We start from the raw sequence: 12,053 nt of genomic DNA, 5'->3' as shown, positions 1-12,053 counted from the left end.
TTTTTTTTTTTTTTTTTAAGTCTTCATCAAACTTACATTTTTCTAGTTCCATAAGAACTGTTTGGATGTAGCACTCAGGGACACGATTTAGCAGAGGGTTATTAGAAATGATCTTTAAGGTCTTTTCCAACCTGAGTGATTCTGTGATTCTGTGTTCAGAATTTGCTAATACCCCTTTCTCATTTTTCCTAGAACGAGAGACTGAAAAAAGTTTGTAGTGACTTAGAAGAAAAGCATGAAGCAGCAGAGCTTCAAATAAAACAGTTATCTGTGGAGTACCGAAATCAGCTGCAACAGAAAGAGGTATGATACAGAGTAAATGATGTAAGTTCAACTACAGTGTGTTGTATTGCTTTTGTTGTTGTTCAGTTACAGTATCTCTGCCCTTTCAGGTGAACTATTAGTCACAATTCTGAATTACTGTTATGGTTTGGTTGTTCATGAATATAGAAACTGACTGAAACGCGAATTTAATTGAGTCGCATAATATAAACAGCTGCCAGCAGCTGGGAGAGAAAAGAGAGAGCTCTCTGGGAACATCATTTGTGTGTCAGAGTTTCTGTGATCACTGAGAAATGATACACTAACTGCTCTGTATTTCTAGTTCAGTTATCTTTTGAAGGTGCAGTGGCAACAAACTCTCAGATAAATAGCCTGTGGATATTGCAGTTGTTTATCTTAAAGTGTAAAATTAAAGGAAACGGAGCTACCTTTCATAATTTGAGAAAGTGTCCCTTTGATATAAACATTCCAGTTCTATCACCCAATGTGTAACATGGGCTTTCATAGCCATGTAAATGAAGAAGGGTGCAAGTGTGTCTAGAATATTATGCAAAATGAATTTTATGTCAGCTTTATTTGTAAATGCATGGGTGAACAAGATGAAACAGAATTTTGAGATATATAATATTCTGCTCGTTAACTATAATAATAGAATTCTTATGTAAATATTGCAGGGAGTTAATTTTAGTTTGTTGTAAGTAAGCACGTTTGCAATACACTGAAATGCTCAACATAAAATAAATGTTACCAAATTATCTCGAGTCAGTAACTTGAGGAGCATCATATACTGTTTAATTTTCATATCTGAATTAACTCTTGAAAAATCTTTTTTAGTGCAGCCGCCTGTTAGTCTGAATACAGTGGAAGTATACAGGTATCTCAGTACTGAAAAGTCAGCAGAAACTTCCACTGAAGTATATGTAGAAATACTTAACCAGAAGAGTATTAACACTTTTTGTATGTCTTGTGTGAGATTCTTTGTAACTATGACTGCTTTTCTCATTCAGAAGTGTTTAGAATTTTTATCCTTTACTTTCTAGTGGAAACGACCACTGTTTTATGTTGAGAGGGAGTTGTATTTCATTGTTCTTTTGTAAAAGTACAAAAAGAGCATATCTTGATATTCTTACTGAAACAGTGCCTTGTATTCTCTATGCTCAGGTGGAAATCAGCCATCTAAAAGCTCGACAGAATGCATTACAGGAGCAGTTGCAGAAACTTCAGACCGCTGCTCAGTCAGCACAGTTAGGAGGTGGTGTTTCACAACCAGCCACTACATCAGCCTCCTTTGTTCCTGTGGTTAGACATTCCTCAGGTTTTGAAGGCGATGACATGGATTTTGGGGATATAATCTGGTCTCAACAAGAAATAAACAGATTGTCCAATGAAGTTTCTAGACTTGAGTCTGAGGTTGACCACTGGAAGCAGATTGCACAGGTGAGTGATTTCTCTTCTGTCTCCCCTCCAAAATACTGTTTGCATCATATTGGCTATTTTTGGAATGGATCTTTAACATTCACGTTGTAAAATTCGCAGAAATAACATGATGTGATGGAAGGTGTGGCTTAATGATGCTTTAGTCTACACTACTTTCTGACAACAAAATACTATCAGAAGTGATAGTGGGATATTATGTACTGTTTTCATCTACTTTTCTGCCAGTACTTGATATGTCAGTTGTAGTTTATGATCTGCTGAGACAAGAAGGAATATAGTCTTTCAGGCTGTTGTTGACATGAATTGTCATTCCTCAAGCTGTAGCCCAATTTCAGAGATATTTCTTTGTATGGAAATACTGAAGTAAAATTAGGCAACCCTGTTTCTTTACCAGGTGCAATAATATCTCCCCCCACCCACTGTTACACATTTGCATGTAAAAAAAAAAAACAAAAAACAAAAAACTCAATGGAGAATTGAAGGTTTTGTTGTTGTTTTTTTTTAAATTAAAGTACCCTTCTTCCAAGGGAAATGACTCTGAATCTGAAGATTAGAAGCTTCATGTTACCTTTGTTGTTTTTTACCTTTGATTGCCAAAGAAAGGAAGCAATTATTTGAAAAATGTGTGTATTTATCACAATTTCCACTTGGAGGTGTGATATTTCTTTTCTCAGTCTTCCAAAGTACAAGGAGCAAATGATGCTGAACAAAGTGAAATATGCAAACTGCAAAATATCATTAAGGTAAGATGACAACTTTGACAAATTTGTCCTAGCTTATAGCTAGGTATATAGCTATACCATTCTTCATGGTTTCATATATTGTCACATGATATGAATAAAGTTAAATGTACGTGGACATGTAGTGTAATTGTATGTGCTATTGAATGAAATGTTGTCCTAGATTTCAAAACAGCCTCGCATTCTGAGAAAGTGGGGTGTTTCTGTAATTTGATAAACTTAGCACCTAAGCTTAAAAGAATGCCATCAGCATTTATGAGGGCAAATCACTTTCAGAAGCTGTTGTAGATTTAAGAATGAATTTAGATCTGCAAAGTAAGGTTTTTTTCTCCCTTCTCATCTTGCCCTTTTTTTCATTGAAGGTGCATGGTACAAATTCAGATGAATTCCTGAAAGTTATTAGAAATATCCTAATATAACCACTTCGTTTGGAAACAGTTGTAATCTTTATTCACTCTAATATTAAATGTAAATATTTTATATTTTTATTATTTGTATAGCATACTGTCTGTGTAAATATATATATTCAAAGGAATGTCTTTTTAAATGTTAAAAAACTTTGACCTTTTCTTTAATAAATCCTTTGATTTTACGAAGGAAAAAAATTGTTTCGTGTTCTTTCTTAAGTCTCTGTGCTGTACTTTACCATTCTGTTTCTCTAACATTGTTTTTAGGAGCTCAAACAGAACTTAAGTCGAGAAATAGATGAACATCAACATGAACTTTCGGTGTTGCAAGATGCACACAGACAAAAGTTAGTAGAGATAAGTCGTCGACATCGAGAAGAGCTGAGTGAATATGAAGAGCGGATTGAAGAACTTGAGAATCAGTTACAGCAAGGTCTTTACTGCATGCTTATTGTTGAGATTCCTTTCTGATTTAATATGTAGTGAATTGTGGTTAAAGAATAAATGTTACGTTATGCACAGTGTAATAAATAGGATGTAGATCACATTTAGGAATTTGAATTTCAACTTTAATTCATTCCATGCTTAAGGCAGGCACATATCCTCTTATCTTTTATTCACTGTGTTGGGTTGAATATCTGAATTATAGCAAGGTTAGAAAATCTCAGCACAAAAATAGTGGGAAGTACTATGTGCTGTTTGGGTTTCTAGACTGAAACTTTGAGGTTGCCATAAGAACTACACGTGTGTCTGTGGCAAGAATAGATTGTATAAGAAGCTCAGTAATTATCAGAAGGAGCCTTCATTGTATCTTGAAGGTACTTCATATTCCAGGAGAAGTCGTATCAGTGGGAATCTTCTCTAGGAGCTTCTTTGCATAAGTATTTAAGATCTGCCTCTACGCCTTTGTTTAACTTGTTAAAACTCTGGCTTCTGAAGATTATAAGTTTGCTTTTGGTAAGAGATATCAATAAAGAGAGAAAATATTTTTGCAGGCTCATAACTTTAAAGGCAGCACAGGTAAGCTATTTCTCAAAATCAGATGCCTCTTAAAATGTTATCTGTCTTTTATGCATGCTGCACTTACACATACCAGTAGGGCACATTTATTAAAATTATTAAAGGCAGGAATCACATCTTTTCTATACAAGTTATCTGTAAAACAAGTGCTGCTCTCAGCTTTCCAATAATTTTAGAGTGTATCTGATATTTGGTTGGTTCTGTTTGAGAAATGTAATATGGACTGGGGAGAGAGGAACGCTGTCTGAGCTTACACTGGAGTTCTCAGTATGTTTTCATTTTTTTTTCTGTACATTTTTTTATTCTGCTTTTTTATACTCTATAACTTATGTGGAAATTGCCTTATTAGGATTGTGCAGAACTATGTAATACTAATATGGTGGGTCTGTAAAAATATGTCTGCAAAATGAGGTCTTTAGGTGAAAAACTTCGCACATTATTTGGCAAATGAGGTTATCAAGTAATTTATACTTTTTGCAGCCACTTACAAACTGACAAAATGTAATTCTGTCATTAAGATTTACTAGCAAAAATGTGTTGCATATATGAAGTATTGTACTCTGTGAGAGCCATTCAGTAACTCTTCAACATTGAATTATAAACAGTTTTTTTTGCATCAGACTGAATTGGATGGGTTTTGATAAATTAACCTTAGAAAACAGACTGACTGTATCCTGATAAATTGGCTTCTTTCATCTTTCCCACTCTTCCTGGTCAAGAATGTGTTAATGAAATCTTCAACAATGTGTGTCTTGCAACACTTTTCAAAACTTATTAGAGCCAAGGAGATCCAAGTATTTGAAAAACTGTTTATCAAATCAGTCATGTGCATGACAGTGCTTCAAACATTAATTCTGTTTACTTTAGTTTTATATTGATTGTCATGTTTTTGTTTTAGATTATCCCTCTGTCAGGAGAAGGGATGAAAGAGACTTTTAAACAAAAGATCTACCGTGCTGGCTTTGGTTAGTATTGCAAACTTGATCTGTTTTGCTTTTTAGATGGTGTAAGCACTGATGCCATGGTTGATTCTAAAATTAGTGAACAGGAAAAGACTGCTCAGAATCTAGAAGGAGGGAAAGCAGACGACTTGCAAATTGTAAAGGACCTAGAGGATGAAATAAGAAAATTAAATCAGAAGTTATCTTCTACCGAAGAAGAAAACAAAATTCTTCTGGAAGAGCAAGAACTGCTAAAGGTAGAAAAAATCCAACTAACCCAGGAACTTGAAAGTCTAAAATCTGACTTCAGTATGCTTCCAAGTTCTGTTGCAGAGCAAGATGCTCTCTTGAAAAAACAGGAGAAGTCTCAATCCAAGACACCGCTACCAGAAGATGTTGTCAGTCTGCAACAAGCACTGTTAGGTACAAAGATGATGTGGGTTTATTTTATTGTTTTTGATTTGTAATAATATGTTGTCACATATTTTCAACTTTAGTGCTTAGAATTTACTCTTATAGAATGATAGAACAGTTTATGTTGGAAGGGATGTTAAAAGATCATTTAGTTCCAACCTCCTGCCTTGAGCATGGACACCTCCTAGCAGACCAGGCTGCCCAGGGCCCCATCTAACCTGGCCTTGAACACATCCGGGGATGGGATACCCACAGCTTCTCTAGGCAGTCTGTTCTACACCACTGTCATATCAAAAAATTCTCTTGTAACATCTGGTCTAAATCTCCCCTCTTTTAGTTTAAAATGATTCCCCTTTGTTCTATTGCTATGCTCTCTGATAAGGAATCTCTCTCCAGCTTTCAATTAGGCCTCCTTTAGGCACTGGAAGGCCACTATATTTTAAAATTTGGAACTGAATATTCAACTATGTACCTTTAAAAGCTGCTGCTTTAAATAAGGGTTGTTCACTGAGATAAGAGCAGAGAATGTAGTTAGGCCTGTAATGATAAATGTAGAGGTTTCTGATACCAGTAGTTGTCATGTGTCAACTGTTCAATAGTTTTTTTTTGTTTTGAATAAACCTGGATAGAAGTTTTATTGTAAAAGTACGCTTTTTCTGTGATACAGTGTGCTATCAAATTTGGCCTGTTGTGGATTCAGTTGTAAAAGAGAACTTTTACTTTCTAATGCGTGCCTTTGATTCCTTAAAAAAAATATATATAAAAATTATCCCATTACAATGCTATGAAACTATTTTCTTTTGAGCAGTAGAGTTCTGCTGGGCAAGGTAGGAGGATGATTTGGTTCGGTTTTTGTTTTTTTGAAAGTAGTAAAACTATGTTTTGTTTTCCATTATAGAAGCAGAAAGAGAAATAGCAAGGCTTTCAAGTTTAAATCAGGTAAGGCAGTTTCAGAATTAAGCTAACAAAAAGCAACTTACGGAAAATACGTGTTCTTATTATACATTCTTGCAGCATTCACACTGTGCATAAATAACCTTGTAGTCAAGGAAGTAGTTTTAAATTGTTTTTATAATTACATATGGAAGTCAAGGGACCAATATATTTTGGTTTGTTAAACTCCACAGTGTACTCTGTTGAAGAAAACAAGTAGAATTCCACTTAGCGCACTTTACTTAGGCTACTGTAATATATATTCTTAAAGTATTGTACATAAACTTCCCTTTAAATTACTGGAAAAACAGTACTTTAGACAATATAAAACTGTATTCATATCAGGTGTTTATTCTTCCATGTTCCTCCACCAATATTTATTGGTAAAGAGTTAATACTGGTGATGCTTTTTAACTGCTCTGGATTCTTACCTTAAGTATTTCACTATTTAAATACTGTTTTTGTAGGCTGACAATCCTGTTTGTATGGCAGAAGATATTCAAGCATTTACACTAGATATCCAAGTTCTTAAAGAAGAAAATCTTAAACTTAGGAATGAAAAGGTATGTATCTGAGATTTCTGATCTGTGTTGTTTACATATTTTTTTCTATACAGCAGTAAGTATTGGTATATTCAGAATAGTTTTGACAAGGTTGTTCTAAAATAGCTTTTTCTTCTATGTAGTGCTATAATATTACATTTTATCTTACTGATGATGTTTATGTATCTTTTTAAACTTTTTTTAAACATTCCAGCAAGTCCTTTATAAATACAGACTTGAGAGATATGACTTAGTTTATTTTGTATCCAGCAGTTTTTTCAAGTAGGATCTTTTGTATATTGCATCAATTGAAGACTTCCCATAGCAGTTTTTTTAAGGATGTTTTTCATTGCCCTTGACTCCTTTCTTGCTGTGCATTCTGTATGTTTAAAATGCCTCTGGAAGATGTAATAGTTTATTCCAGCTATGGATCCATACCTCAGTGGTGGATATAAAAATCATGAAAAAAAAATGTGTATATGAATGTTAAAAATGAATAATTCATAATAAAGAATTTCTAATTGGGATAATGTTCACATAGACTCAGAGATGTTAACGTAAAAATGCATGCTCTGCTTTTATTTTTGAGTAAAAGAAGGCATTTCACAGTGGGACAGTACAAGTTTAGTCAAGAGAGGCTAATACATAGATTTGTTTGTTTGACTTAAGGAGGAACTTGAGAAAGAACTGCTAAATGCACAATGTAAAGATGAGAGTATTATTTCTGCATATACTGAGGATCAGAATTCAGAATTAAGACAGTTAAAGCAAGATTTGGAAAGGAAAGAACATGAATTAAATGAAAGTATTGCTGAAAGAGAAACATTAATAGCAGAATTGGAAGAACTAGACAAGCAGAATCAAGAAGCTACTCAGGTAACAAACATTCAAATTACTTGTTGAATTTCAAAAATGTATGTTTATATTTGTGTGTGTTTATCTTTTAAGATGGTCTTTGCACGTAGATAAGTTATCCCTGGGGCAAATAAACAAATGAAGATATTAGGGCCAGTGTTTCACTGTCCTGATGTGAAATTCTAAAGAGTAAGAAACTTGCTTGTTGCAGACAAAGAAATATGACACGTCTGCTGCCCATCTGCATATTGCTTTCTAAAGTCCCGATAAATACCACATAATTTTTGTTTGTATGTAGCTCAGAGGTTTTTATCCTATTAATACTTTAATTCTTTCTTATGACAGTTTAATTAAGATGAATGATTTTTAAAAACTTTTCATCTTCCTTTCATTGTTTTTAATTTTGTTGAACAGTTAATCTACTGTATCAGAACTTCTTATAACATGGATGTTTATGGAGCAAAGGTCATGTTATATATAATGAAATTTAAATTAAACTTTTGTGTCACTGTCTTGTTATATTGACCACTAAGGCCAGTCATCGTTTGAGGGGCTGCATCTTCAGAACTGTGTTCAATTTTAGGCCTGTCTGTACAAGAAATACATCGAGGCCTTGGCGCATGTCCAGAGAAGGGCAGCAAAGCTGCGAACGGGCCTGGAGCCCAACTCTTATGAGGAGCAGCTGAGGGAACAGGGATTGTTTAGTCTGGAGTAGACCAGCTCAGGGGAGACCTTACTGTTCTCTACAACTCCCTGAAAGGTGGTTGTAGCGAGGGGACAGTCAGCCTCTTCTCTGTGTAAATAACAATTTGCCATTTAGCACTGACTACTTGATACTACTTGTCGACTCGATTTTTTAAGTAGAAATTTTTGTTTCCAGGCAAATTTTTAATTGTTCAGAGGATGAAAATCAAATACTGATTCTCCTTCTTTTCTAACAAATTCTGGTTCGTCTTCATTTCAGCATATGATTACACTGAAAGAGAAGCTGTCAAGACAACACATAGAAACTGATGGCATCACCAAACAGCTGAAATTTGACATAGATGTTGAAAGAAAGAAAGTAGCAAAATTAGAAATGGAGAAGATGGAAACTATTAAGGAGTTAGATACTCAGAAAGAAAAACTAAGTCAATGTTCATATGCACTTAATGATTTGCATATAAGTAAGCAACAACTTCAAGATAATGTTAGAAACCTTCAAGAACAGTTGAAGAAGGCCCAGGACTGTAACTTGCATAATAAAAAAGAAATTAGAGAATTGCAACAAAGACTGAAAGAAAGAGAAGAGGAACTTTCTCTATCCTTGAGCAAATTAACAGAAAATATTAAGCAGGCATCTAGCTACAGTAGTCAAGATTTGATTCTGAAAGAAAGAGAAGAAGAAATTGTAAAACTACAAAATAAACAACTGGAAAATGAGCAACTAAATGAAGACTTAGAGAAATCTCTGTCTGATCTCAAAACAGAAAATGGAAAGCTAATAGCAGCCTTTGAAGAACTAAAACAGGAGTTAAATGATACAATTTCTGAGAAGAATAAAGTTTGCTTAGAGAAAGACACGGTTGTGGAAGCTTTGAAATTGGAAAAAAGACGTTTAGAAACAGAATTAAGCCAGGCTGAAAAACAACTTTTTGAACAAGCACACAAGTATGAGCAAACTATTGAGGAACTATCAAATGCACGTAGTATGGATACCACTGCATTGCAGCTTGAACATGAGCGCCTAGTTAAACTCAATCAGGAGAAAGATTTTAAGATTGCAGAACTCAAAAGTAGCATGGAGCAGATGGAAGTTGACCATCAAGAAACAAAAGAGATGTTAACTACTAGCTTAGGGGGACAAAAGCAGTTGACAGAACTCATAAAAGAAAAGGAGGAATTTATTGAAAGACTTAAAAATCAAGCCTCGGAGGTGAAGCAGGAACTTGAGGAACACAGGGAAGTTTCAAGAAAGCAGGATGTCTTAAAACAGAACCTAGAGGAGAAAGACAAAAGTCTTGCTGTCATGAAGGAAGAAAACAATCATTTGAAAGAAGAAATTGAACGTCTTAAGGATCAGCAAAGTCGAGCTACACCTGTGGTTGAGCCTAAAACTCTAGATATTATTATTGAACTTGAAAGTGAAGTGACGCAATTAAAAGTGATAAAGAATAATCTTGAAGAAGAAATAGAAGTTCACAAAAAAACAATAGAAGACCAGAATCAAAAAACAGTGCAACTTCAGCAGTCCTTGCAGGAGCAAAGAAAGGAAATAGATGAGTCTAAATTTCAGTGTGAACAAATGAATGTCATACATGAAAGACTCTCTTTAGAGAAAGATGAAGAAATTAAAAATTTGCAGAAAACAATTGAGCAAATTAAAACTCAGTTGCACAAAGAGAGACAGGTTATTCAGACTGATTCCACTGATCTTTTTCAGGAAACAAAAGTTCAGACACTTAATGGAGAAAATGGGAATGAAAAACATGACTTATCTAAAGCTGAAATTGAAAGACTAGTAAAAGGTATCAAGGAAAGGGAGATGGAGATTAAGCTTCTAAATGAAAAAAATGTTTCTTTAAGTCAACAAATCGATCAGTTGTCTAAAGATGAAGTTGGCAAACTTACTCGAATCATTCAAGAGAAAGACTTAGAAATACAAGCTCTCAGTGCTAGAATTTCCTCAGCTTCTTATCGGCAGGATGTCCTTGGTCTTCAGCAGCAACTACAGGCTTATGTCATGGAAAGAGAACAAGTACTAGCAGTTCTAAGTGAAAAGACAAGAGAGAACAGTCAGTTAAAAACAGAGTATCATAAGATCATGGATATGGTGGCCGCTAAAGAAGCAGCTTTGGTAAGGTTGCAAGAAGAGAACCAAAAATTGTCTAATAGATTTGAAAATAGCAGTCAAGATATGTTTAGAGAAACTATTCAAAATTTATCCCGTATCATTCGAGAAAAAGATATTGAAATAGATGCTCTAAGTCAGAAATGCCAAACCTTATTGACTGTCTTGCAGACATCCAGTACAGGTACTGATAATGGCTCAGGAGGTGTTAACAGTAACCAGTTTGAGGAACTTTTACAGGAACGTGATAAATTAAAACAGCAAGTAAAGAAGATGGAAGAGTGGAAGCAGCAGGTAATAACCACAGTTCAGAACATGCAGCATGAGTCAGCTCATCTCCAAGAAGAGCTACAAAAGCTTCAAGCACAGATTTCAGTTGAAAGTGATAGTAATTCAAAATTGCAGGTAGATTATAATGGCTTGATTCAGAGTTATGAACAAAATGAGAAAAAACTAAGAAGTTTTAGTCAAGAATTAGCACAAGTTCAGCACACCATAGGACAGCTTCATAACACCAAAGATCTTCTCCTGGGTAAACTTGATTTGGTAACACCATCTGTGACAGTGGCTTCCATCATTTCACAGCCTTCAGTCGTGCAAAGCAGTGCTCCTGAAGTACTCAGTGATGAATCTAAACTCCTTCAGAAGGAATTGGAACAACTGAAAAAAAAGCTGCAAGAAAAAGATTCAACTATTAGGACTCTTCAGGAAAACAATCAACGATTATCCGATTCTGTGGCTACAGCATCAGAGTTTGAAAGGAGGAGTCAAGAAGAGACTAATTCAGAGATGAGGCAGATCAGAGAAAAACATGATGTCTTACAGAAATCTCTTAGAGAAAAAGACATACTGATTAAATCAAAAAGTGATCAGTTACTTTCTGTGAGTGAAAATCTTAGTAACAAAGAAAATGAAAATGAGCTTTTAAAACAAGCAGTGACTAATCTCAAAGAAAGGAATTTAATATTAGAAATGGATATTCGAAAACTGAAAGAAGAAAATGAAAAAATAGTTGTAAGGTGTAGAGAAAAAGAAACAGAATTCCGAGCACTTCAGGAAACTAATATGCAATTTTCAATGATGCTGAAAGAGAAAGAGTTTGAGTCCCACTCAATGAAGGAAAAAGCTCTCGCTTTTGAGAAGCTATTGAAAGAGAAAGAACAGGTATGTATGTTCATGTTTATTATCTTTTGAAATAAGTTGCATGGTAATCTATTTTCACGTATATGTACACATCGCGTGTTTGCCTGAAATTGGTGACTCCTCACCGCATCGCATTACAGAGTAAAAAATGAAAAATCAGCGGATGAGTGGCTTACGATTTTATCAGTTAATTTTATATCCGTAAACTATGTTTTTCATTCATTTGGAAAATATTCAATGAAGAGCTGTTCAGTATTTTGGTTTTGCCTATTCTGCATTAACTATCCTATGTTGTTTTTATTTTATAAAATTTGCAGAGGTGGCAAGGAGGACTAATTTCTCAATGTTCTTTCCTCAAGTGTCAGTCACTCCAATGTGGGTGCTTCACGGCATCTCTAGGAAATAAATGAGTTCACACATCTTTTTATAGCTGGAGAAGCTTCACTGGAAAAAAAGAAAAAAAAAAAGAAATGGTTTCTCCTCACAATTTGACATATGGAAAAGTAGAT

General features: G+C 34.6%; 1 protein-coding gene across 1 annotated transcript in view; it reads left to right on the top strand.

The window, feature by feature from the left end:
- Positions 1-1,480: 1,480 nt before the first annotated feature.
- TRIP11 (thyroid hormone receptor interactor 11) overlaps positions 1,481-12,053 on the top strand; it is a 308,569-nt gene continuing 297,996 nt past the window's right edge. Inside the window, 8 exon segments of the mRNA XM_031553780.1 lie at positions 1,481-1,719; positions 2,394-2,462; positions 3,134-3,299; positions 4,888-5,250; positions 6,140-6,180; positions 6,642-6,737; positions 7,386-7,592; positions 8,536-11,565. Coding sequence (XP_031409640.1) covers positions 1,615-1,719; positions 2,394-2,462; positions 3,134-3,299; positions 4,888-5,250; positions 6,140-6,180; positions 6,642-6,737; positions 7,386-7,592; positions 8,536-11,565 — 4,077 coding nt within the window. The 5' untranslated portion in view covers positions 1,481-1,614.

The sequence above is a fragment of the Meleagris gallopavo genome, chromosome 5 (assembly GCF_000146605.3).
Source record: "Meleagris gallopavo isolate NT-WF06-2002-E0010 breed Aviagen turkey brand Nicholas breeding stock chromosome 5, Turkey_5.1, whole genome shotgun sequence".
NCBI lineage: Eukaryota > Metazoa > Chordata > Aves > Galliformes > Phasianidae > Meleagris > Meleagris gallopavo.
Note: the sequence above shows the minus strand (reverse complement) of the source record. Positions and strands in the feature narration are given on the sequence as shown.